Source organism: Leucoraja erinacea, chromosome 11 (assembly GCF_028641065.1).
Source record: "Leucoraja erinacea ecotype New England chromosome 11, Leri_hhj_1, whole genome shotgun sequence".
NCBI lineage: Eukaryota > Metazoa > Chordata > Chondrichthyes > Rajiformes > Rajidae > Leucoraja > Leucoraja erinaceus.
In genome coordinates this window covers 8,964,307-8,991,542 of record NC_073387.1, presented here as the reverse complement: position 1 = coordinate 8,991,542, position 27,236 = coordinate 8,964,307, and the positions used below count along the sequence as shown (strand labels likewise).

General features: G+C 42.7%; 1 protein-coding gene across 1 annotated transcript in view; it reads right to left on the bottom strand.

Moving 5' to 3' along the window:
- The window catches only part of LOC129701445 (B-cell receptor CD22-like), a 66,960-nt gene that overhangs the window by 17,716 nt on the left and 22,008 nt on the right, over positions 1-27,236 (bottom strand). The window contains exons 3-8 of the mRNA XM_055642628.1: positions 24,915-25,268; positions 24,478-24,771; positions 13,675-13,950; positions 7,960-8,235; positions 4,370-4,645; positions 1,705-1,980 (exon numbers count right to left, since the gene is read on the bottom strand). Coding sequence (XP_055498603.1) covers positions 1,705-1,980; positions 4,370-4,645; positions 7,960-8,235; positions 13,675-13,950; positions 24,478-24,771; positions 24,915-25,268 — 1,752 coding nt within the window. The remainder of the gene's footprint in view (positions 1-1,704; positions 1,981-4,369; positions 4,646-7,959; positions 8,236-13,674; positions 13,951-24,477; positions 24,772-24,914; positions 25,269-27,236) is intronic.

Genomic DNA, 27,236 nt, shown 5'->3' with positions numbered 1-27,236 from the left:
CAGCCTCGTGCAAGCAGATACCTCCAAAAGGTTACGCAGTCCCAAGTGCCTCTCCAGAAGATCGACAACGATCCTAGCGGGATCACTTTTTATAGGTCATCGGACTACATGTGGGTGGCAGCCCCAACAAACCAATCACAGATATTAACTACATTAAAGTGTTATTGACAGTTCCCCAACCAAATTAAAAAGTGCCCCATTACAATGTTTCTACAGAAGCTTCTGGAAAGAAGTCAGCTAACCAAGTAATGCAACATTCTCCCAGGGAGTATAAACAATTCAAACAAGGCTTCACACTTCAGCCAGTCATCAAACAGTACCACAAACACCTTGCAACATTATCAACAGTATTTACACCCCTTCTGCAGCAGGCCAATCCCAATAATGCATCTGCAATGCCTCTGAGCTTCTCTGCAAAGTCCTCATACATTTTGACAATGGAGAGGACATCTGGACCTCACCTTATTTGACATATCAATCTAGGACCTAGACTCCCTGGCACCGGCTTGCAGCTTGTAGCTTTACACAGAAAAAGACCAAGCAGGCCTTGCAGATGCAAAGGTCCTCCATTTTATAATAACTCTAATTTAGTCAATATTAACACACGCACATGCGCAAGGCTTTGGAGGCTTTGGAGGCTTCAGCTATGGCCCCTGTGGATGGTAACATCGGGAGCTGAACTGGTTGGTGACCGACTCCGAACTCCAGCAACAGCAGCTTCGTCCGCCCAGAATTGCGGCGTTTCAATCGGCCCATTCGCGGGGCCTTTCATCACCTGGCGCGGCTTAAAATCGGCTGGCGGGGGCTTCAACATCGGGAGCTTCGATCGCCTAGACACAGCAGATTGATTTTAAGCCGCACGAGACGATGAAAGCCCCTGCGAATGGGTCGATTCAGCCCTTAGAAAGCGTCTGATACCTGCTTGAATCTTTCAAGAGCTATAATGTGATAAATAACACAAACAAATAAAACTGAAGCAGATAAAGGCAAACAGAAGAACCAACCTCGAACTCGAAGGGGGGGGGGGGGGGGGGGGGGGGGGGGGGGGGGGGGGGGGGGGGGGGGAGAGGGAGAGAGATAGATGGGAAAAACATAAAAATAATGTGTGAGGGAATTACCTACAAGCCAGCCAGGAAACCCGTTCGACCAGAGCATTTAAAGACTGGACCCGTATAAATCCGATACCCGTTTAAATCTTTCCCATGCACCAATACATCCAATTAGTTCATTGTAGTAATTAGTAATTGTACCCGCATTATACAGCTTTAGGAAATTCTCTGTGAATACCTTCAGTAATACTTGAAGGTCAAATTGGTGACACATCTTCTTAATACGAGGTTAATAGAGACATTTAACATGTGCTTAACAGTGACACCTCCACTGTCTCGTGAAAAGCAGAGATTTTAATAGATTTTTTTAAAACAATATTACATACAGCCTTTAGTGTGTTTAGCTTGCAGTCACAAAAATGTTTTTTTAGGAAAGACCTTATTTTGGAAAATCTTGTGGGAGAAATAATATTGTTATTGCGAGCTGAAACTGGACTCCAGTTTCCCCATTGATACAATTTGTTATATAATGCACTTTGCTCTCACACAAGGCTTCTTAGAAGCATAAATTATCGTATGATAGCAGAACTAACTGTGTACCTTAAAATAGGATGAAATCAATAAAAGAAAACCCAGAAATAAAATGATTTCTCACGTTGAACACTTATCTCCACTGTTTCTGAGCTCTGATGTCCCAGGTAGTTTGTTGCGGTGCATTTGTAGAATCCAGAAGCACTTTGTGAAATACTTTGGAAGAGCAGAGTGCCATTCTTGGAATTAAAAACTTTAACTTCTCCTTCGTCTTGCTTGTACCAGGTGTAGGTGGATTCAGGGTCACTGTTACTGGCACATGTCAAAGAAACCTTGTCTCCCTCTTTGATCTCCAATTGCGATGTGCCTTCCACTTGAACAGTTACATTTTTGGGTGCATCTAAAAGTAAATGAACTCTGTGTGTAATGGCTGGTAATACAGAGAGCATTACATCCACAGCATTGAAAGCCTGATCATACTCGCTCAGCTATATTGGACTGGCCATGTTGAACAATTTAATGTATTTAATGTCTACATAGACATAGAAACATAGAAATTAGGTGCAGGAGTAGGCCATACGGCCCTTCGAGCCTGCACCGCCATTCAATATGATCATGGCTGATCATCCAACTCAGTATCCCGTACCTGCCTTCTCTCCATACCCTCTGATCCCCTTGGCCACAAGGGCCACATCTAACTCCCTCTTAAATATAGCCAATGAACTGGCCTCAACTACCCTCTGTGGCAGAGAGTTCCAGAGATTCACCACTCTCTGTGTGAAAAAAGTTCTCCTCATCTCGGTTTTAAAGGATTTCCCCCTTATCCTTAAGCTGTGACCCCTTGTCCTGGACTTCCCCAACATCGGGAACAATCTTCCTGCATCTAGCCTGTCCAACCCCTTAAGAATTTTGTAAGTTTCTATAAGATCCCCTCTCAATCTCCTAAATTCTAGAGAGTATAAACCAAGTCTATCCTGTCTTTCTTCATGACAGTCCTGACATCCCAGGAATCAGTCTGGTGAACCTTCTCTGCACTCAATGGCAATAATGTCCTTCCTCAGATTTGGAGACCAAAACTGCACGCAATACTCCAGGTGTGGTCTGACCAAGACCCTGTACAACTGCAGTAGAACCTCCCTGCTCCTATACTCAAATCCTCTTGCTATGAAAGCCAACATACCATTCACTTTCTTTACTGCCTGCTGCACCTGCATGCCTACCTTCAATGACTGGTGTACCATGACACCCAGGTCTCGCTGCATCTCCCCCTTTCCCAATCGGCCACCATTTAGATAATAATGACTTAAAATGCAGAGTGTACAACATTCCTAGTGGGATCTGGGTCACATTCAGTCAGCTTTGCATTACAGGCAATATTGATTATATATCCTTGCCCGCACACCTGATTCTCAAATATTGTCTATCTTCAGTTTAAACCAGCATCTGCCTACACATTTCGATTACTCTACTGCAAAATCTCCTCAAGGTATGCCTACTGTGAAGAAGTTCTCCTCCTCTCTCTGACAGAGAGTTCTGTAACATCCTCCCTCGCTGCTCCCCTCTGCGATTCCTCCTACTCACCGATCCTACGACCACGTTACCTTCTTCTAGCTAGCAATGATCAATTCAACGTTTTCCTTGAATTTCACCCCCCCCCCTCCTGATATCTCGTTCTCACAACTTACACTTTCTTAGTTATCTCTGTATCTCCCTCTTCCCCGACTCTCAGCCTGAAGAAGGGTCTTGACCCGAAACAGTACCCATTCCTTCTATCTAGTGTTGCTACCTGTCCCTCTGAGTTACTCCAGCATTTTGTTTCTGTCTCAAATCAACCATTCGTTTCTGAGAGGGAATCCATGCAGGGAAATCCACGCTGTCACAGGGAGAATGTGCAAACTCCACACAGACAGCAACCGAGGTCAGGATTGACAGCAGGTCGCTAGCACTGTGAGGCAATGGCTCTACACCTGCACCACTGTACTGCCCTGTTCTTTGTCTCCCAGAGATATTGAGTCTCTGGAAAATAATACTGCCAGTGTGCTGTTCCTGGGGGTTCTCTGCATACTTTGACAAGGAAATGCACTCAGCTGGGAAGGAGTGGGCCACAAGTGCATCAAATAGAATGGTATCAGATTTACAAATAACAGCCAGAAACACCTGGAACTTGGTTATAAAATAACCTTCTAATGGTCTTTTGGCTTCAATTGCAGTGCAACAGTCAATGTTGCTCCATAAAGAAGTTGCATGTTAACGTGCATTTCTTATGCAGTATTTGCATCATGGTTACACGTTTAGGATTATCAATTGATTTACAACTTGATTCCATTCAGTACAGAAAGCCACTATTCCTTTTTTTTCTTTTCTATGGCCTATTTCTTAACTTTTTTCCCTAACTCTTTGCTTAATGGGTCTTTCTTTTTGATCACTCTTTCACACTATCACGACATTCTCTCACTTTCTTTACTTTTTATGTTTCTCCTTCTTTTTAAAGCTTAAAAAATGAAGTGGTACAATAAATGTAATAAGATATATTTGGCTTGTACTATTGTAATGTACTGTACTTCTAATAAATACAATTATTTAAAAAAAAGAAAGGCACTATGCTATTGTTAAGGTTAAGAACAGGTCTCTCACTCTCGCTCTACATGAAATAAATCTAACCATTTGGGTTATAAGGCAAGCTGTAGATTAGCACAGGTAGAGGAAGACAATGTCTATTTATATTAGAACATTACAACTGAGCTTGTCACGGGATGATATTAACAACATAAGAGGCAATGATTTCTTACATTGAACACGTATCTCCACTGCCTCTGAGCTCAGATTCCCCAGGTAGTTTGCTGCTGTGCAGCTGTAGAATCCTGAAGCACTTTGTGAAATGTTTTGGAAGATCAAAGTGCAGTTCTTGGAATCAAGAGTTTGAACTTGACCTTTGTCGCTCTTGTACCAGGTGTAGGTGGCGTCAGGGTCACTGTTACTGGCACAGGTCAGAGAGATCTTGTCTCCCTCTTTGATATCCAATTGTGATGTGCCTTCCACTTGAACGGTTACATTTTTGGGTGCATCTAAAAGTAAATGAATTCTGTGTGTCATGGCTGGTAATACAGAGAGCAGAACATCCACGGCATTGACGGCCTGATTACACTCACTCAGCTATATTGGGCAAGTCTTGTTGACCACATGCACCACACCTGACGCTGGAGCGCTGCTTGCCGCAGGTAGCATATCTCAGTTGCAACTTACAGTGGAAATCAGCCTTGGGAGATATTATCCCGCAGACATTTTAGAAGGCTGATTTATTGCTAGAAACTGTACCCAAAAGACTTTGCCCTAAAGCCCTCTGCTCTCATTCCTGGTCATACTAGGGGCCTGGTGAGAACACATTTTGTATATTATGTAGCATCAGCTCCACAGAGAGTTAAGTAGTAAGTGACATGATTAATTGTAGCTCCAATATTAAGCCTTCCTCAGTTCAATTAGTACCTGGCAAGGCGAGAGGGAATCCATGCAGGGAAATCCACGCTGTCACAGGGAGAATGTGCAAACTCCACACAGACAGCAACCGAGGTCAGGATTGACAGCAGGTTGCTAGCACTGTGAGGCAATTACTCTACACCTGCACCACTGTGCCGCCCTGTTCTTTGTCTCCCAGAGATATTGAGCCTCTGGAAAATAAGACTGTCAGTGTGCTGTTCCTGGGGGTTCTCTGCATGCTTTGACAAGGAAATGGACTCAGCTGGGAAGGAGTGGGCCACAAGTGCATCAAAGAGAATGGTGTCAGGTTTACAGATAACAGCCAGGAACTCCTGGAACTTGGTTATAAAATAATCTTCTAATGGTCTTTTGGCTTCAATTGCAGTGCAACAATCAATGTTGCTCAATAAAGAAGTTGCATGTTAACGTGCATTTCTTTTTCAGTATTTGCATCATGGTTACACGTTCAGAATTATCAATTGATTTACAACTTGATTCCATTCAGTACAGAAAGCCACTATTCTATGTTAAGGTTAAGAACAGGTCTCTCACTCCCACTCTGCTTCTAAAATAAATCGAACCATTTGGGTTATAAGGCAAGCTGTCGAATAACACAGTTAGAGGAAGACAATGTCTATTTATATTAGAACATTACAACTGAGCTTGTCACGGGATGATATTAACAACATAAGAGGCAATGATTTCTTACATTGAACACGTATCTCCACTGCCTCTGAGCTCAGATTCCCCAGGAAGTTTGCTGCTGTGCAGCTGTAGAATCCTGAAGCATTTTGTGAAATGTTTTGGAAGATCAAAGTGCAGTTCTTGGAATCAAGAGTTTGAACTTGACCTTTGTCGCTCTTGTACCAAGTGTAGGTGGCGTCAGGGTCACTGTTACTGGCACAGGTCAGAGAGATCTTGTCTCCCTCTTTGATATCCAATTGTGATGTGCCTTCCACTTGAACGGTTACATTTTTGGGTGCATCTAAAAGTAAATGAATTCTGTGTGTCATGGCTGGTAATACAGAGAGCAGAACATCCACGGCATTGACGGCCTGATTACACTCACTCAGCTATATTGGGCAAGTCTTGTTGACCACATGCACCACACCTGACTCTCAAATAAGTCATTTGATTCTGGGTTCAGGCACAGGAAGAGATTAACTGACAGAGAAAAAAAAAAGATTCATGGATTTTCTCAAAACCTCCTGGTAGAAACATAAAATTCCCATTGTCTCTTGGAATCTCCGTCCCATGAACTGTCGGAGTAGAGAAGGAGCATTCAGGATGATGCTGAGAAGATTGGGACAATGCAGTAGGAACATGTGGAAAAAGAGTGGAAGGTGTTCACCAACTCACAAACGGCTGATGTTGGAAATCTGAAAGGAAGCCGCAAAGTGCTATAAATACTCAACAAACCAGGCAACAGCAGTGGAGAGAGGTAAAACACAGCTGGCAATTCTGCTCAATGATGAGAGTTTCTGACTCCATGAGACAGGCAGAGTCTAGTAAGGACATGAAATGGTGGCTGCAAACGAAGATAGTGGCATCCATCAGACAGCAGTGGCAGCAGTGATCCTAATGAAAAGGAAATTACTGACTCTGTGACCTCACCTCCATAACCAAGTCACCACAGCAAAGGCTCCATGATTGGAGCGCTGCTTGCAGCAGGTAGCATATCTCAGTTGCAACTTACAGTGGAAATTAGCCTTGGGAGATATTATCCCGCAGACATTTTAGTAGGCTGATTTATTTCTAGAAAATGTCCCCAGAGAGGCTTTGCCCTAAAGCCCTCTGCTCTCATTCCTGGTCATACTAGAGGCCTGGTGAGAACACATTTTGTATATTATGTAGCATCAGCTCCACAGAGAGTTAAGTAGTAAGTGACATGATTAATTGTAGCTCCAATATTAAGCCTTCCTCAGTACAAGTAGGACTTTGATGACAGAGTACCTGGCAAGACGAGAGGGAATCCATGCAGGGAAATCCACGCTGTCACAGGGAGAATGTGCAAACTCCACACAGACAGCAACTGAGGTCAGGATTGACAGCAGGTCGCTAGCACTGTGAGGCAATGACTCTACACCTGCACCACTGTGCCACCCTGTTCTTTGTCTCCCAGAGATATTGAGTCTTTGGAAAATAATACTGTCAGTGTGCTGTTCCTGTGGGTTCTCTGCATGCTTTGACAAGGACATTGACTCAGCTGGGAAGGAGTGGGCCACAAGTGCATTAAATAGAATGGTATCAGATTTACAAATGACAGCCAGAGACACCTGGAACTTGGTTATAAAATAACTTTCTAATAGTCTTTAGGCTTCAATTGCAGTGCAACAATCAATGTTGCTCCATAAAGAAGTTGCATGTTAACGTGCATTTCTTATGCAGTATTTTCATCATGGTTACACGTTCAGGATTATCAATTGATTTACAACTTGATTCCATTCAGTACAGAAAGCCACTATTTCTTTTTTTCTTTTCTATGGCCTATTTCTTAACTTCTTCCCCTAACTCTTTGCTTAATGGGTCTTTCTTTTTGATCTCTTTCACAATATCACGATATTCCCTCACTTTCTTTACTTTCTATATTTCTCCTTCTTTTTAAAGCTTAAAAAATGAAGTGGTACAATAAATGTAATAAGATATATTTGGCTTGTACTATTGTAATGTACTGTACTTCTAATAAATACAATTATTTAAAAAAAAGAAAGGCACTATGCTATTGTTAAGGTTAAGAACAGGTCTCTCACTCTCGCTCTACATGAAATAAATCTAACCATTTGGGTTATAAGGCAAGCTGTAGATTAGCACAGGTAGAGGAAGACAATGTCTATTTATATTAGAACATTACAACTGAGCTTGTCACGGGATGATATTAACAACATAAGAGGCAATGATTTCTTACATTGAACACGTATCTCCACTGCCTCTGAGCTCAGATTCCCCAGGTAGTTTGCTGCTGTGCAGCTGTAGAATCCTGAAGCACTTTGTGAAATGTTTTGGAAGATCAAAGTGCAGTTCTTGGAATCAAGAGTTTGAACTTGACCTTTGTCGCTCTTGTACCAGGTGTAGGTGGCGTCAGGGTCACTGTTACTGGCACAGGTCAGAGAGATCTTGTCTCCCTCTTTGATATCCAATTGTGATGTGCCTTCCACTTGAACGGTTACATTTTTGGGTGCATCTAAAAGTAAATGAATTCTGTGTGTCATGGCTGGTAATACAGAGAGCAGAACATCCACGGCATTGACGGCCTGATTACACTCACTCAGCTATATTGGGCAAGTCTTGTTGACCACATGCACCACACCTGACGCTGGAGCGCTGCTTGCCGCAGGTAGCATATCTCAGTTGCAACTTACAGTGGAAATCAGCCTTGGGAGATATTATCCCGCAGACATTTTAGAAGGCTGATTTATTGCTAGAAACTGTACCCAAAAGACTTTGCCCTAAAGCCCTCTGCTCTCATTCCTGGTCATACTAGGGGCCTGGTGAGAACACATTTTGTATATTATGTAGCATCAGCTCCACAGAGAGTTAAGTAGTAAGTGACATGATTAATTGTAGCTCCAATATTAAGCCTTCCTCAGTTCAATTAGTACCTGGCAAGGCGAGAGGGAATCCATGCAGGGAAATCCACGCTGTCACAGGGAGAATGTGCAAACTCCACACAGACAGCAACCGAGGTCAGGATTGACAGCAGGTTGCTAGCACTGTGAGGCAATTACTCTACACCTGCACCACTGTGCCGCCCTGTTCTTTGTCTCCCAGAGATATTGAGCCTCTGGAAAATAAGACTGTCAGTGTGCTGTTCCTGGGGGTTCTCTGCATGCTTTGACAAGGAAATGGACTGAGCTGGGAAGGAGTGGGCCACAAGTGCATCAAAGAGAATGGTGTCAGGTTTACAGATAACAGCCAGGAATTCCTGGAACTTGGTTAGAAAATAACTTTCTAATGGTCTTTTGGCTTCAATTGCAGTGCAACAATCAATGTTGCTCAATAAAGAAGTTGCATGTTAACGTGCATTTCTTTTTCAGTATTTGCATCATGGCTACACGTTCAGAATTATCAATTGATTTACAACTTGATTCCGTTCAGTACAGAAAGCCACTATTCTATTGTTAAGGTTAAGAACAGGTCTCTCACTCCCACTCTGCTTCTAAAATAAATCAAACCATTTGGGTTATAAGGCAAGCTGTCGAATAGCACAGTTAGAGGAAGACAATGTCTATTTATATTAGAACATTACAACTGAGCTTGTCACGGGATGATATTAACAACATAAGAGGCAATGATTTCTTACATTGAATACGTATCTCCACTGCCTCTGAGCTCAGATTCCCCAGGTAGTTTGCTGCTGTGCAGCTGTAGAATCCTGAAGCACTTTGTGAAATGTTTTGGAAGATCAAAGTGCAGTTCTTGGAATCAAGAGTTTGAATTTGACCTTTGTCGCTCTTGTACCAGGTGTAGGTGGCGTCAGGGTCACTGTTACTGGCACAGGTCAGAGAGATCTTGTCTCCCTCTTTGATATCCAATTGTGATGTGCCTTCCACTTGAACGGTTACATTTTTGGGTGCATCTAAAAGTAAATGAATTCTGTGTGTCATGGCTGGTAATACAGAGAGCAGAACATCCACGGCATTGACAGCCTGATTACACTCACAAAGCTCTATTGGACAGGCCATGTTGATGGATTTAATGTATTTAATGTCTTCTGACTTAGAATACAGAGTGTACAACATTTCCAGAGGGATCCGAGTCACTTCAGTCAGCTCAACAATGCAGGCAACATTGATTATATACCCTTCTCTGAGCACTGGCACCAGTGCCACCCGAGATTACCATGTTGACAGAAAAACAAGATTATTCTCAAAGTTCATTGTAGAGAAGTCAATTTTCCATTGACACCTGGAGAAGCCAAGCCCATGAATGGACGATACTGAGGAGAGCACATCACAGACTGCAGATATTGGATGACCCAAATAATGCCCCAAAAATGCTTGAAATACTCTGCAGGTCAGGTGACATTAATGGACCGAGCAAAGCAGAGTTAACAACTCAGCTCGATCATGTGCGTTTCTGAGCAGTGGTTCGGTAGGACTGTCACAAACGTTCACTCTGAGTGAGTAACCTGCAGCTCTGAGGAGGTGTTGAAGCAATTCAGTTGCCCGTTCAGCAAGTTTGACAAAGACCATACAGAAAGTCAGGTGGCCGGTGTCCACTTAGGGCTGACTGCACAAAGGCAGCCAGGTTCTAGAAAGATAATGCAACGGCGAGCAGTAAACTAGCAAGTCCACCGACCAACTAACCACCAACCAACAATGACTGGACTGGTCCTGTAGGTAAAGAAGTCTGTCCCTCTGAGACATCACTTCCACAACTGACCCACCTCACCAATGTCTCCCAGGCTAGAGCCAAGATCACAGCAGATAGCAAATCTTAGTGACAACTTTTGAGGTAATTAGTCTTGGGGTGTATCGTTCCTTGGACATTTCAACAAAGAAGACTTCCTCTCAGAAACTGTCCCCAAGGATGCTTCACTGTCAATCTTCTGCTCTGACTCCTGGTTATCCTGGAGGTTTGATGCATTCACATTGGATCAATACCTCACAATTGTCTGGATGAAATTCCATTTACTGTAGCTCTAACCAGATTTCCATACAAAATGGCATTAGTATGTTGAAAAAGTTATGGCAATTTCTTTCTCCCTATCTTCCATCCCTCTGCTTCAATAATGATCTGGCCATTTAAGTTGTAAGAGGTGCTTTAAATTAGTGATGAAAGGTGACCATATCTAAGCGGTTGAAGATTAGAGGAAGACTTTTGACACTTTGTATAAGGACAACACAAATGAGTGTGCACAAGATAGATTTAACAACAGAATTAAAAACAGAATTAAAAGATAAACCTCTCAACAGTGCCAAAATTGAATTAAGAAACCACAGATGATGGATGTCTCAAACAGCTCAAAAATGCTGGAAGTACTCTGCTGGTCAGATATCATGTCAAACACCAAGCACCCAAATACACTTCTCTTTAGGGGTTATGGGGAGAAGGCAAAATAATGGGTTTAAGAGGGTAAGATAGATCAGCCATGATTGAATGGCAAAGTAGACTTGATAGGCCGAATGGCCTAATTCTGCTCCTATCACTTATGACACTTATAACATCAGTGGCAAAACAGAGTTGACAACTCTGCTCGTTGATGAGTTTCTGAAGCAGTTGTTTGGTGGGACCGTCACAAACACCCAGTCAGGGTGTGGATACTGCAGCTCTGAGGAGCTGTTGAAGTGATGCAGTTGCATCCACCTCGAAAACCGCAGATACTGGGTGATTCAAATATAGCCGGAAAAATGCTAGAAACGTCCTGCAAGTTGGGCAACATCAGTGGACTGAACAAAACAGAGCTGACAACCTAACTCAATGGTGTGAGTTTATGAGGAATTGTTTGGTGCCCCCCTATCACAAACGTATACTCAGAATGAGAATTATGCAGCTCTGCTGAGGAGGTGTTGATATGATTCAGTTGCATGTTGTGGCACATTGTCAACCATGCGCTACCGACATGAAGGCAGATTCTAGAAAGAAAGTGCAACAATGTGCAGTAAACTAAAAGGTGTTGTCCAACAACCAACAGTGACGGGAATGATTGTGAAGGGAAGGAAGTGAGTATCTCTGTGCCCTCACACCCACAGTTGCCACACTGCACCAATGACTCCATGGCTGGAGCCCTGACTGCAGCAGCGAGCTGATCTTGGCGACAACTTTTCTGGAAATCAGCCTTGTGACTTAGACGATTTTTCAGGTGACTGCCGGCGACTGTCAAGTTGCCAGCAGTGGCCTGAAAAACCAGCAACTGGAACAGCGACTGTCAGAGTGGAACACACACATACACACACACACACACACACACACACACACACACACACACACACACACACACACACACACACACACACACACACACACACACACACACACACACACACACACACACACACACACACACACACACACACACACACACACACACACACACACACATTGCTTCTTTCACCAGCCCGTTATGCAGACGGGAGACAGGGCAAGCCGGGGGGAGCGCTGTCTGAGTGAAATTCACATGGTGCAAAGCCAAGGTGATACCGCGATGAACAGGAAGGTTGGCGCTGTATTTAAGATGGTTAAAGCACAGTGTGTGGTAAGTCCTTTAAAAGAGGGAAGGAGAGGAGGGGGGAAAAGGGTGGAGACAACCTTTAAGAGGCCAGAGATACACGGCTGTGAAGCTCGGCCGATATTTAACATTATCCTTGGTTCTAAAAACTACTGCTTACGTTTTTTTTCCAAATGTGCCAATGAAATTTGCGGCGAGCATAATGAGGCCGCGACTAGTTCCCAGAATGCGGGAACTCCTCACGACCATGAAGGCGACTCCCCGGCAACCACCCGCGAACATGGAACGACCATGTGGCTACTGTATAGTCTCCTGTAGTGAGTTAAGAGACCCCATTAGGGTCTCTTAACTCACATTTGTTTAGTTTATAGACACTAAATGCTGTAGTAACTCAGCGGGACAGGCAGCACCTATGGAGAGAAGGAACGGGTCGAGACCCTTCTTCAGATGATAGATGGACTTTTGTATCTATCTTCGATTTAAACCAGCATCTGCAGTTCTTTCCTACACATTAATTTAGTTTAGTTTAGTTTATTTTTGTCACGTGTAGCGAGGTACAGGGAAAAGCTTTTGTTGCGTGCTATCCAGTCAGCAGAAAGAAAATACATAATTGAACTATTTTAAGGAAATATATTTCAAGGAAAAAGGTTTGCTCTCAGAAAACTATCCCTTAAGGGCCTGTCTCACTTGGCGATTTTGCCAGCGTCATATCAGTGTTGCCAATAGATTTTGAACATTCCAAAATCCAGCGGCGACAAAAAAAATGTTACGACACTTGAAACAACACCGCCACGTCATACGCCATCACGCCGCATATTTTTCGGTGACCTGATAGTCAATGATGTTTGCAATCGCCGAAAAAAATCACCAAGTGGATAGGCCCTCAAAGGTGCTTTTCTCTCAAACCTTCTGCTCTCATCCCAGACATACTGTACACAAACACAATTTTTATATAAAGTAGCGTTCACCTTCTTGTAAAGTAAGTGAGAAGTCACCTGATGTCCCAACTCTTATAATCAATGCATCAAGCAATGAGGCAAGTATGCTGAATGCCTTCTACACTATCTATCCACCTATGCCACCATTTTCAGGGAGATAAGAACTTGCACCCCAAGGTCCCTTTGTCTTAACTAAGTTTCATTAGCTGCTGCTCTGCCCAAATTTGCATCAAAAAGGCTTTTGTGTTTTGATAAGGCTATGGGTATCTCTCTTCTGCTTGCACTCTCTCCCACTCTCCCTCTCTCTCACACACACAATCCTTCTGTCCCTTTTTTCTGCAATGATCGATCCATTTAGGTTGCAAGAGATGCATTATACAACCGATGTATTGTCGATAATTCTGCGAGATTCAAGGTTGGATGAAGGTTCTTGCCAACTTACTGTATATAATGAGAATTCAATTGAGCTTATCACAGGGTGAAATTAATAATGCAAAGAACAATGATTTCTTACATTGGACACGGATCTCCACTGTCTCAGTGTTCAAATTTCCCAGGTAGTTTGTTGCTGTGCATTTGTAGAATCCAGAAGCACTTGGTGAGATACTTTGGAAGAGCAGCGAGCCATTCTTGGTATTAAATGCTTCATCTTCACCTTGGTCCCTCTTGTACCATGTGTAGGAGGCTTCAGGGTTACTGCTGCTGCCACAGGTCAAAGAGACCCAATCACCCTCTTTGATTTCCCACTGTGATCTACCGTTGACTTGAGTGGTTATGTTTTTGGGTGCGTCTGGGAAAAATAATATGGAATGTGAATAATGACATAGGAAAGGAAAGGTAATCATGTACAATAATTGGATATTAAATGGTAGTAATTTCCTCAAATTTGCAGCTCCCACTGTTGCATCTTCAATTGGCATAAATGGAAGAGATTACATTGAATATGTTGAATTAATGCAATTGTACACAATACTATAGTGCTAGATCTTTGCCCTTGGAATTAATCCTTCTGCTTGCCCATTTTACATTTCTTCTTCACGATGGAAGTGGCTGCGGCTCGCCTGCAGTCCGTCTGTCTTTTGCTTTTCTTTGTTTTCTTATGTCTTGTTTGACGTATGTTTTAGTTTATTTTTTGTTGTGTATGTATGGGGGGAGGGGGAAACTTGATTTAGTCTCTTCCTTCAGGGGGATGCGACCTTTTCTTTGTCGTATCCCCGTCTCTGTCTCCGTCTGTGCTGAGGCCTAATCGCGGAGCTGGCACCTCCAACTGGGACTGACCACGAGGCTCCGGAGGCAGAGCCAGGACACACCATTGCGAAGCTGGCCGTCTTCAGGGGCTGTGGTGGTGTTTCGGCGGTGGCCTGACTTCAATTGGTGACTGATTCTCCGGAGCTCCCGCAACAACAGCTTTGTCTGCTGGACTGGAGGGTGGCAGCTTTGTCCGCCCCGGGCTGCGGAGTTTGAACCGGCCCGTTTGCGGAGCTCGGATTCGGCCGCGGTACTTACCATCACCCGGCGGGGGGCCCAACATCGAAAGCCTGGATCACCTCAACACAGAAGGAGAACAAGGAGGGAGAGACAAGGACTTTAAGACTTTTGCCTTCCATCACAGTGAGGAGGTGCCTGGTAGACTCACTGTGGTGGATGTTAAACTGTGTTCATTGTGTGGCCTGTTATTTTATTTTCTGTCATGACTGCAATTTCGTTCAAGCTAAAAGTTTGAATGACAATAAAGGAAACTTTATACTTTATGTGTTTATTTCTTAAATGTCTTCTTCTCCCTTTCACACAATGTTCAAACTCACAACTTGCTGCATTAAAATATATTGCCTTATTTTGGTTTAAATCCATTTTGCCAATCATCTTTAAATCTGTTCCCCTTCAGTCCAATTCCACTCACCACTGGAAACTTATCTGCTCTACTATTCATTGTCTCTTTAGAACATTCCCTCTATTTTGTGTGCCCCAGGGAGAACATTCCCATCTTGCCTCCTTAAGTTGAAGTTCACCAAGCCCAATGTCATTCTGATAAAAATGTGTTGGAAGGAACTGCAGATGCTGGTTTACACCGAAGACAGTCTGAAGAAGGATCTCAACCCGAAACATCACCCATTCCTTCTCTTCAGAGATGCTGCCTGATCCGCTGAGTTACTCCAGCACTTTGTATCTACCTACAATGTTCTAGATCATGTTTTAAACACACTGTAATTTAGTATTGAGGAGGTGTGACACTTCATGCAACTGTGTGATAGATTTGATCTACCTACTTATCTCATAGTCTATGTTGCCTGAAAGCCTGTTAATCTGCTTAACATTGGGTGCGATGTTTCACATGCTTTGAAATTGCACCTCATGTACCTAAACACGATTGTTCACATATATCCAATGATCCCAGTTTGAAAATACTTTACACCATTCTGGAATAAACAGTCACCATCACTGTCTGCTTTTTGTCCCGTGACCAATATCATCATAGTCACATTGCCACCATCTCTTCCAATATATAGGCTTTAATTTCCTCTCATGTTTATTTTTTGGTACATTAACCAAAAGCTTTCGAATGTCACCGTGACACACCAGCAGCAACACTAACCCTCATCATTCTGCCTGGTACTTTTCAAAGAACTCAATCAATTTAGCCAACCATTGGTTACATTTCTTAAATTTCCCACTGATATTCACTTACTATCTTGTGCTTTTTAAAATGCTTTTTGCTCAGTGGTTTCCACCACCACTAAGGATCTAGGGCAGCATCTCCCCCTGTTTATGGAAGATGCCGAAATTATATTTTTTGTCTCTTCCTTCCTTAAGGCTGGATGCATCTTGTCAAGATCATGAGACATATGAACTTTACAGACAGACAACCCACACCCCTCCATCTATTTTTATGCATCTTGATTCGTATTACTTCTTCTTTCTCTGCTGCACTGGTGGAGATGACAAATGCAACACACTCAGATACGCCTCCAGACTCTATGCGTACATCCCCTTGACGACCACTAACTGCTCCAACCATTCGACTGGTCTTTGATCACAGGCATTTATATTTCCAATAATGAAGGAACTGCAGATGCTGGTTCACCCCAAAGATAGACACAAAATGCTGGAGTAACTCAGTGGGAGTTACATTCTCTGGAGAGAAGGAATGGGTGACTTTTCGGGTCGAGGCCCTTTTTCAGATTCTGATCATTCTCATACAATCTCTTTGCCTCTCTTATTCACTTTTTACATCACCTTCATACTGCATAATGAATCTCACAATTGCAACAAAGTTCCTTTTACTGTCTCATTTTGGCATTAAGCATTAGGCATTTGTGAATGTGGGGGAAGGAAGGGTTAGTCTTCCCTTGGACTCTACCTTTGAATGTAATTTCTTTCTCCCTATATTAGGTCTTCATCTAATCTGAGCCGCATCTTGAAGTGTCAGGAAATACAGAAAGCTCTTCGTCCTCCAAACAAAAAGATTCATCGCAGGGTACTGAAGAAGAATCCACTGAAGAACTTGAAGAGCTTCCATGTTAAACATTGAAGGGGCTGTCCCACTTGTGTGACCTAATCCGCGAGTTCTGGCGAGCTTGCCCTCGACTCATGCTTTAGTCGTAGTAGGTCGTAGTAGGTCGGCATGTTAGTTGTAGGTAATCAAGGATAATCAAAGGTAATCGAGGGTAATCAAAGGTAGTCGGAGTAGTCTTCAACATACGCAAAGGAGATCGAAGGAGGTCGTCTTCACTCTCCACTATTCGGTGTCCAATTTTCCCGAAGTTAGTCGAAGCTAGTCTTCAACATAGTCGAAGGAGATCTTCTACATAGTCGAAGGAGGTCTTCAACATGCCATTTTTTCAAACTCTCCTAAACTCTTCTAAACTCACCAATTAGATCGCCCAAGTGGGACAGCCCCTTTAACCTGGCTTGAGAATTAGGTTTATTTTAGGAATCTTTGCTTTGACATCTATATTACACTAGACTAAGTAGGACCCGTTGGGTCCCAGCATCGCACGGGAGGGCTGGTCCCCCAATGCAATATTCCACCTCTCCACCAATTGAAATATTGGTGTCCAATGGGGGGGAGGGGGGCTTTCTGGAGGGCTAGTATGGGTGTGGGCTGAAGGGACTGGTTTCCAGGGGGGCTAGTATGGACAAAGTGGGCCGAATGGATTCTTGGGCTTGCGGCTCAGTCACTCAAGCCTGTTGTGCTGGCAACTCACTGACTCATGGCTGGTGGGCTGGCAGTTGACTCACGGCTATTCCTTGAAATTCCATTTCCAGCAGGGTACAAGGCCACCAAATTCAAGTGCAGTTCCATACCATTTCAAGCAGGGTGCAAGGCCACTAAAGACAGCGAGTCGTGACCTCTCCCTCTTCCATCTTGCAGAGACTGAGCCATGCCCACACCTCTGGGTTTAATAGTCCCTCCCCCTCCCACCAGAAGGGGCGTGGCCTTCATGACATGATTGCAAGGAGAGAGAATCTCAACAATATTTAAACTAATAACTCTTTTATTTTTCATCGATGGGAAAAATCCTCGGCACCTGATGAGCGGAGTAATGGCCAAAAATCACAGCCGTATGTGGTAGCGTTTTCTTCTAAAATCAATATAAAGCGCAAACAGGAAATGGTCAAGATTGGACTTTTAATTATATAGAAGGCAAGGCAACTTTAATCAGGCAAGACAACTTTAATTAGGCAACACAGCTTTAGCATTTCCAAACCAAAGGCAACACAGCTTTAGCATTTCCAAACCAAAGGCAACACATCTTTAGCAACACAGCAATTCCAAATTATATTTTTAAACCACATTAAGGGCACTGACAGATCAGTAAAACCACTCACATTTTAGTAAACATGTGCTCAGTGTTATTCACAGCTCAGAATGAGAGACGTGACCCTCTCGCTCCCCCATCTTGCAGAGACTGACTGAGGCCATCAACACTTCCGGGTTTTATATTCCCTCCAGAAAGGGCGTGGCCTTCAAGAGAGTGAATCTCAACATTTTTTAAACACTAATAATTCTTTTACTTTTCCCATAGATGAAAATAAAAGAGTTATTATAACTCTTTTATTTTTCATGGATGGGAAAAATCCTCTTGTCCTACGAGTAAGTTGGCCAAAAATCACAGCCGTAAATGGCATCGTTTTGACACCAGGAAGTGGTCAAGATCAGACCTTTAGTAATATAGAGAGCTGACCCACTAAGGTTGATATTGGAAAAACACAGCAAGGGCTTCAGAAAATAAAAGATCCCCATTTTTCCCACACAGCTCTTGTTGTGTTAGGTTGTGTTCCACTCTAATTTGGAAATGTATTGAAATCCCTAGGAGAGTGTGTGCACCTTCAGCTGTGGTGGTTCAAGGTGGTAACTAACCACTACCTTCTCAAGGGCTATTAGTGATGGTCAAAACATGTTGGCATTGCCAGTGATACTCAGATTCTGAAATGAAGTCTAAACTATGGGCATGATGATTTCCTCAGGGTCCTCTACACATCTTAAACACAACTCATTCATAACATTTTGCCTTTCTTTATTACTTCTCAAATGCAATTAGTAGAAGCAGGAATATTCACTGTAGCTTAGTTTCCAATGGTCTTATAACTCAGTGCATCTTAAAATATTTCAGTGTCATTCACCCTTGAGCAGGAGCAGATCTACTATGATACTAATGAAACTTAAGGTTCAGGGTCCCTAATCCCGGAGGGGCGCCAGAAGCATATTCTTCCGATTTTAATCCCGCAGCCTCTCCCAAAGTTTAATTACCACTGGAGTTGGAAAATCATTCTATTAGAATGATAAAAAAAAAACATTCCAACATCTAAACATTGGGTTTCAGCCTCATCCTATTCTTTCCAGCTTTGATTACTGCAATTTTCTTCTTGGAAAACTAGCTCAAAAAACCATGGTCTTTCCTAAAAGGTTATATTACAGTAAATTTGGGAAATATCCTGCTACTTTGAAATCATAGAAATCATAGATAGAGAGAACAAAACCATCAAATTTCCAGCTCCACTGCCATTAAAACCAATGAGAGCTTACTAACCATTTTAATGGGAATGCCTTTTTTAAGTATAGAAAAAAATATATAAATATCTGAATAAATTAAGTAATTCACCCTTCATTCACCCCTCCAGTTTCATTCACCCCAAATTAATTTTAATTCGCCCTTGAGTGAACCACTCACCAGTTTAAGAAGCACTGTTAAAACTCATGGTCTCTGTCTTCCCAAGTTGATTTAAGAAAAAGATTCTTCCATGTTTAAGCCACATCCATTTTCAGCAGTGATGCATGGGTCTGATTCCCATTGCAAGACCTGGAAGGAATGCTATGTCCTACTGCACCATCCCTAGAAACACTCAGAGCTCTGTTACCTTTTGGGTGTTTGCCCCATTGGTGATAGATTCTACATTTTAATTCCTGTGAGTAGTCTGTGGAATTCAACCTTCAGGGAAAGCTTCACTGCAAAAACATGCGGGTGTTTGAGTCCAACCAAGGAAAAAAAATGGGGTGGCATGGTGGTGCAGTGGTAGGATTGCTGCCTTACAGCGCCAGAGGCCCAAGTTCGATCCTAACTATGGGTGTTTGTCTGTACGGAGTTTGTACATTTTCCCTGTGACCTGCGTTGGTTTTATCCGGGATCTCTGATTTCCGCCCACACTCCAAAGACGCACAGGTTTATAGGTTAATTGGCTTGGTATAATTGTAAATAGTCCCTAGTATGTTTAGGATAGCATTAGTGTGCGGGGATTACTAGACGGCGCGGACTCGGTGGGCCGAAGGGCCTATTTCTGTGCTGTAATTCACAACTAAACTAAACTAAAATCAAATTGTTCCTTTGTAATTTCAGCAGCTTCTACCAAAGTCAGAAAATGTGTTTCTTCTTTGTTCATGAGAATTAAGACATCATCATTATTACACTAGCAGTGGTCCATTGCTTGCAATGTTTTATCCATTGTGGCCTGCATCATCTTTTGTGAAGATTTGACCGTAAGGTATTGTTATGTATGAGTAGAACCCTTTGTCATGTGTCGATAGTTTGGAACTGATGATGACCATGGTCAACAACTTTACATGGTACAGGAACAGTACAATTTTCATGATACCTTTGATCCTGTTAACTCAATGTGCAAATCTTGTGAATGGATTATAGATATTCTTCATCACCAACACCTTGATTTCGGTGCGACCACTACTGACATGTTCACTCACTCAGGTGGGTATTCACAAGGGAAGTTATTTGTTCTCGCCTATCCATCCCCTTCTCGTTGTCTTTTAGAGCTAGTGGAACTGGCTTTGCAAAAGAAAACCAGATTACTGATGTAATTGTGCACATTGTGCCCCAATATACAGTGGAACAGTCTTTGAACATATTAGCTTTCCAACAATAAGACAATGCTGAAAAATTCTTCCAATACACCATAACATAGTTGTCTCAGCCCCATTGTCTTCCCCCATTAAAGTTGATCAGTCTCTTCAGCTTGCAACAATGATCAGTATGTGTACTACCATTTGTCCTGTAAAGCCTGAGACGATTAGACCTTCACTTTCATGGTAATTCCCATCAATGGTACATACAGTAATGCATCCTGCTGGAGTATGTGTCCTGATTCATTAACAAATGGTCTGCAGTAGTATAATTTCACGTGATGATGTACTGAGCACTAATCAATGCCTTCACAGGAAAGTCTGTCAGTTTGTTGCTGTTACTGCTTATGGTGGAGAAACTGTACATTTTCAAGACCTTGTCATCTAAATGAGCTTCCAGCTATGATTCACTATAATTGTTTTTGTTGCTTATTTTTGATCTTGCATCTGAAGGCTGTCAAAATGTGACACATTATATATCTGCAATATTCTGGCTGGTTTAACAGGACAGACTGAGGTATGTGACAGCAACTGAATGGTAGCAACTGACTGAACTGGTCTCATTTTTCTTTCATAGTCCAGAATTTTGGAACCAAGCTCTGATAGTGAACTATTACTATGCCATCTGTTTATGGAGGATGAAGGCTTCTTACATTCTCAGATGACCTATTGATGGGACAATGGTGGAGAGAGTCAAAGGCTTCAAATTCCACGGCATGCAAATCTCTGAAGATCTTTCCTGGACCCGGCACACTGATACAATTATAATAAAGCACATCAACGCCTCTACTTTCTGAGAAATTGCAGAAATTCGGTGTGTCGGAGAGTACTCTCATGAACTTCTATGTGTACTATAGAGAGCATATTGACTGGTTGCATCACGGCCTGGATCAGCAACATGAATGCCCAGGAGCGAAGAAGACTGCAAAAAATGGTGAACACAGCCCAGTCCACACAGGTTCTAACCTCCCCATCATCGGAGGATTCCCAAGAGTCACTGCTTCAAAAAGGCAACCAGCATCATCAGAGACCCACACCACCTTGACCATGCTCTCATTTCACTCCTGCCATCGGGAAGATGATATAGAAGCCTGGAAAATGTAATGTCCAGGTTCAGGAACAGCTTCTTCCCTGCAGCCATGACTATTAAAACACTACAACCTTCAAATAAGTTCTGAACTATTTTGACTTATGCGCATTGGTTTTGTCTTTTTGCACTTTTATTGTTAGTTTGCTTGTTTTTATGTGTATGTATGTATATATATTCTGTGGTGTTACTGCAAATGTCAATTCCATTGTTCTGTTTGGAACATACGACAATAAAACACTCTTAACTTTTGACATTGACATTTCCATTAACACTACCATCTGGCTTGTAAATTCAGGTTGGATCTTGGTGCAAACTGAATGTCAATAAAACTACTACAATGTTCAACTGTGGAGGGAAAAATGGAGGGATGACGTTGTCATTGAGACCCAGTATTTAGATTGAAAGAGTTGATGGGAAAAAGCGAGTATGGAACTAAATGTGCATCCATTTTACTGCTTCACTGTGAAGTATTTTCAAGGTATTACTTTAAAGAAGTTTTCCTCCTCTCCCTTTCAGTCCAGATGATGTCCCAACTCAAAATGTTGTCTGTCCACTTCCCTCCATGGATGCTACCTGACCCATTAAGTACCTCCAACATCTCTCCATTTTTTTTGCTATGGGTTGAATTGTGTATTCCATTATATGAGTTTAGGAGAAAGAGGGGGAATCTCATTGAAACGTACTGAATAGTGAAAGGCTTGGATAGAATGGATGTGGAGAGGATGATTCCACTAGTGGGAGAATCTTGGACTGGAGGGTATAGCCTCAAAATGAAATGATATTCTTTTAGGAAGGAGGTGAAAAGGAATTTCTTCAGTCAGAGGGTAGTGAATCTGGAATTCTTTGCCACAGAGGGCTGTGGAGGCCATCAATGGATATTCTTAAGGCAGAATTTTGATTAGTACGGGTGACAGGGAGAAGGCAGGAAAATGGAGTTAGGAGGGAGAGATGGATCAGCCATGATTGAATGGCAGAGTAGACTTGATGAGCCGAATGGCCTAATTCTGCTCCTACCACTTATGACGTTATGAACTTATGGTCTGCAGCCTCTTTAGCCTCCAGATTAATTTTGATGCTCTAAGTTCAAGTAAAACTTTTTACGCAAATACATCGGAAGAAAATTACCATCCCTGTAGCCAACTGGTGGTGTGATCAGAATTAGCACCCCCGTTAGGCAGCATCTCGAGTCATCAGAATTCATTGATACCCACAAGAGGAAGAGGAAATTTTCTTTAACGAGGTAACATATGTTAAGTCTCTTGCTGCACACTGAATGTCAGTGAAACTGTTATCATTGTTCAGAAGCAGACACACCGTACGACTGCTTTCCACAGGAACAGAACAGAGAAAATCTGTTCTATGCTTAAAAGTGACTCCTCTGTTGCCAAAGTGAGATGACACACAAACTGATCAAGCAGATCCTCAGATTCCACTAGGGTAGCTTACAACCTCACAGTATAAACGTTGAATTCTAAAATTTTAGGTAACACCCCATCCCATTTTTTTTCTTTTCTTCTTCTTCCCCCCCCCCCCCCCCCCCCCCCCCCCCCCCCCCCCCCCCCCCAACACCCCTTCCCCTCTCTTTTCTGGCTCCACTGTGCACCCATCCTCCCACTAATCCACATTCCTTCCCCACCCCCATCCTCACCCACGCCATCCTCTTCCACCTAGATCCATCTCTCTGCCTTTATGGTTCAGTCCACTTTCAATCCTCTTCTCCTCTTATCGACACCCTTTTGTTTCCTATCTCTTTTTGTCTCCTTTACTCCCTGTTCATCTCTAATGTTTGTCTAACCATCTACTATCTAAAACCCCCCTCTCCTGTATTCACCTATTGCTTTCCAGGCTTTGTCTCGCTCCCACTTCTTTTCCAGATTTCAATCCGTGACTAGCGGATTGTCTGAAGAAGGTTCCAAATCCAAAATGTTGCCTATCCATGTACTCCATTGAATTACTCCAGCACTTTGAATTCCATGCAAGATTCCAGCACCTGCAATCCTTTGTCTCAATTCAACAAGCCCAGTTTGAGAAGTCACTTGCAACTTATCACCAGGATGTTTCTGCCAACATCAGAGGATCAAATCCCCTTGGATACTACTAATCTACCATCAAATATGCCCATCCCTTGACCTCTTTTTGGAAAATTGTCCATGCTCCTTCTTCCTGCAAATAGGCAGATTCTAAGTGCATCTCAAGGTGTGAGGATAGTACATAGCTGGTCAGGAGAGGCAGAGGGGTGACATTGCGACTGGTTGCCACTCTTAGACTGGGTGATGTTCAAGGACTTGGCAATGGACCTGAACAAATATGCCAGAGTTGTCACCGACTTCATAAGGAAATTCATGGAAGAGACTGTTCCTACCAAGGCCATCCAAGTGCTCCCTAACCAGAAGCCATGGATAAACGAGGATGTACTGAAGACCAAATCTTGGCTATTCAAGCCTGGCAATACATGGTCATATAAAAACTCCAGACACGACCACAATAAGACCACCCGGAAAGCAAAGAGATGCTTTCAGTCTAAATTGGAGGACTGGATGGGCATTTGACAGCTGCGGTACGGGCTTGCTTGTCATTACTTGCGATAATGGGAAAATAAGTAGTGGATAAGTGCATCGTTCTCAGACGAGCTCAATGCTTTCTGTGCTCGCTTCAAAAGGGAGAACATCAATTTACCTTCTCAAGACGATCCCAAAAACCAAGCATTTTGACCAATTGCTTATGCCCAATGGTCCCTCACCATTTCCCTCTATGACACAACATCCATCCTTTATCACAACTGTTTTTGTTTCTCAGTGTTTAAGTGGCTGCTAAAGTACAAGGTGTTGGTTAGTTTCAAACTATGGGAAATTGAAATTTTAACGGATCCTTACATTTCACTTTCAGAGTCTCTTGAGTTTCATCCATGAATGAGTATTCTCTGCAATTGACTGAGCACTTGATGATCTTGTTGTGATTCTGGTATGAAGGCATTAAATCAACTGTGCTGGTCAGTTTTCTGCTGTTGGAAATCGTTACGCCCTCCATTGCTGTCTCATCATCGAGGCCATGCCAGTGGAGGACACACGTGACCTCATCATCAATCTCAGACGAGGAACAGGTCAATTTGGTCGTGACCCCTTCAACCAATTCTGTGGAGTAGGAGATAATTGGCTTTGTTGGACGTGCTGCAAAATAAATGAAATGGGAAAGGGATACGGTTAAACGGTATGATACATTTGGCATCTGAAATTGCTTGTGAAATATCAGCTGGGCAGCTGGATTCTGAACATTGTACAGATCAAAATATAGACCAGGAAGGATGAATTACCATAAACTCTGAGTGTCACACCAGGCTTTCCTGTCCACTTGTCTTTATCTTGTATTGAGAATCTGAAGCAATAGGTCTTGCCATGGTTTGCCTTAACATCATTAATCTGAAGAGAGCAGTTTTTCCTTCCCAGATCTCCTATGAAATTCACATCTTCATTGCTGGGGTTCTCACTGCTGTACAGTATTGCTGATGATCCGTCACATGGATCATGCAACCACATGCCTGTTATGTCAGACGAAGGTATGTTTTCAAAAGGATACTGGAAAGAACAGTTAAAGATTACAGACATCCCTTGGATTGCTTGCACAGAAGACCTGACCGAGACATCCCAATCGTTTGGATTCATAGATACTGTGGGGAAAAAACAGAGAACATAACATGGTTATATTATCGATCCATTGTTAATCATACAAGGCAACCTCTGGCTATCAGGCAAACATTTAATTCTCTGTGTTGTTTTGCAATTGGAATGGAAAACTGAAGCTTCAGGCAGCATTCTCAATTCAGAATGGAACTAAGCACAAACTGCACTTGCTGCAAATCTAAAATCCAAGCAGGAAATGTTGGAAACACTCGGCAAGACAGGCAGCAGCTACGGAAAGAGAAACAGTCAATGTTAGATCTGAAACATTTGGTGGGCTGAGTTTTTCAGTATTATCTGTTTTCATTTCAGCTCTTCCAGGAGTGATACAGAATGAGCCACCGGACCATCAATATCACTCATACACCAACAATCTCTAAATCCTGCCAGCCTTGGACTTCACTTTATCAGGAATATACTAACAGTGAATTCTTCCTGTGTCACTTTGAAAAGCTCCCCCACTTGTCCAATGTTCCTTTTACATGGAGACGGCTTGTCCCAATCAACTTTTGAGGCTTTATTTCAGATGCTATCAAAATTAGTCTTCCCCTAGTTTAATGATTAAATTAAATGATTCAATGATATTTTATAGTCACATGTACGTAGCTACAGTGAAATGCTTTGTTTTGCATACCAACCAGTACAATTGTGTAGCAGACCTCACCTAGGCAGTTCACAAGCATCATTTTGGGACCAACAATGTTACAAAAGTGCACTGAACATTCCTATCTACTGCCAGCCACTGCACGTGGGTCAGGTCTCTTCATCTAGACTGCTTAAGGAAGACATCTTAAAATTTGTGGAGTGGAGTGCCTTATCTCGAGAACAGATGGGTAGCATGGTGCTGCAGCGGTAGAGTTGCTTTCTCATGCCGCTAGTGACCTGAGTTCGATCACAACTAGGGGTGACCGCGTGGGTTTTCTCCAGAATTTGTAATTTGTAATTTTATTTATTTAGGGGACAGTGCATATTAATAAAAATTTACATGTAATACGCGAGAGTGTAGCCCGTAGCTAATTTCCATCTTTAGTCCCTCTGGTAAACAAGGTAAACACATCACAACAAAATCAATCAATAAGAGAAGAGCCAAAACAGAAGTCAAAAACAAAACAAAACAGACAATAAAGTAAAAAAGTCCATAGGATAATGTTAAAGTAGATTATGATTGCAGTTTTGATTTTGCAGTAACCACGTTTTTAGATGTTTGGTAAATGAGATAAGGGTTGGCAGATCCCGTATGATGCATGGTATTGCGTTCCAGGTCTGCGACGCTCGATATGAAAATACTGACTGCCCAAAGACACTTTTCCTAAACGGGACTATACAATCACCTCTGGAGGCTGCTCTTGTCGACCTATTTGTGTTTTTCTTTATGAAGCCTTGGTTTCCTCCCACACTCCAAAGACTTACAGGCTTCAAGGTCAATTGGCTTTGGTAAAACTTGTAAATAGTCCCTAGTGTGTAGGATCATGCTAGTGGATGGGGATCGCTGGTTGGTGCAGACTCGGTGGGCTAAAGGGCCTGTTTCCACGCTCTATCTCTAAAAACTCCAACTAAACAAAAAGATGTGGCAAAGCCAAAGAAACGGAGAGAAAGGGCAGGTACCCTTTCAAGGGACAGGATGGGAGGAGGTACCCAAGTGATTCAGAAGGTCAGAGAGATCAAGAGAATGGAGATAGGTGCCAGAAATAGCCTGTGAATTTGAGGTGAAAGTTAGTGGCAAAGTTGATGGAACTGAGGAGTTCCGCACAAGTGCAGGAGGCATTACCAATGTAGTCAGCAATGTAATGGAGAAAGAATTTTGTGGTGGTGCCCAAGTATCCTTGGAATAAAGAATACAAAGGCAAGCTTTGATGGGTCCTATGGCAACATCTTTAATTTGTAGCAGAAGGCACAGAGTACTGGAGAAACTCAACCCGTCAGTCTGAAGAAGGGCCCTGATCCGAAACGTTGCTTAT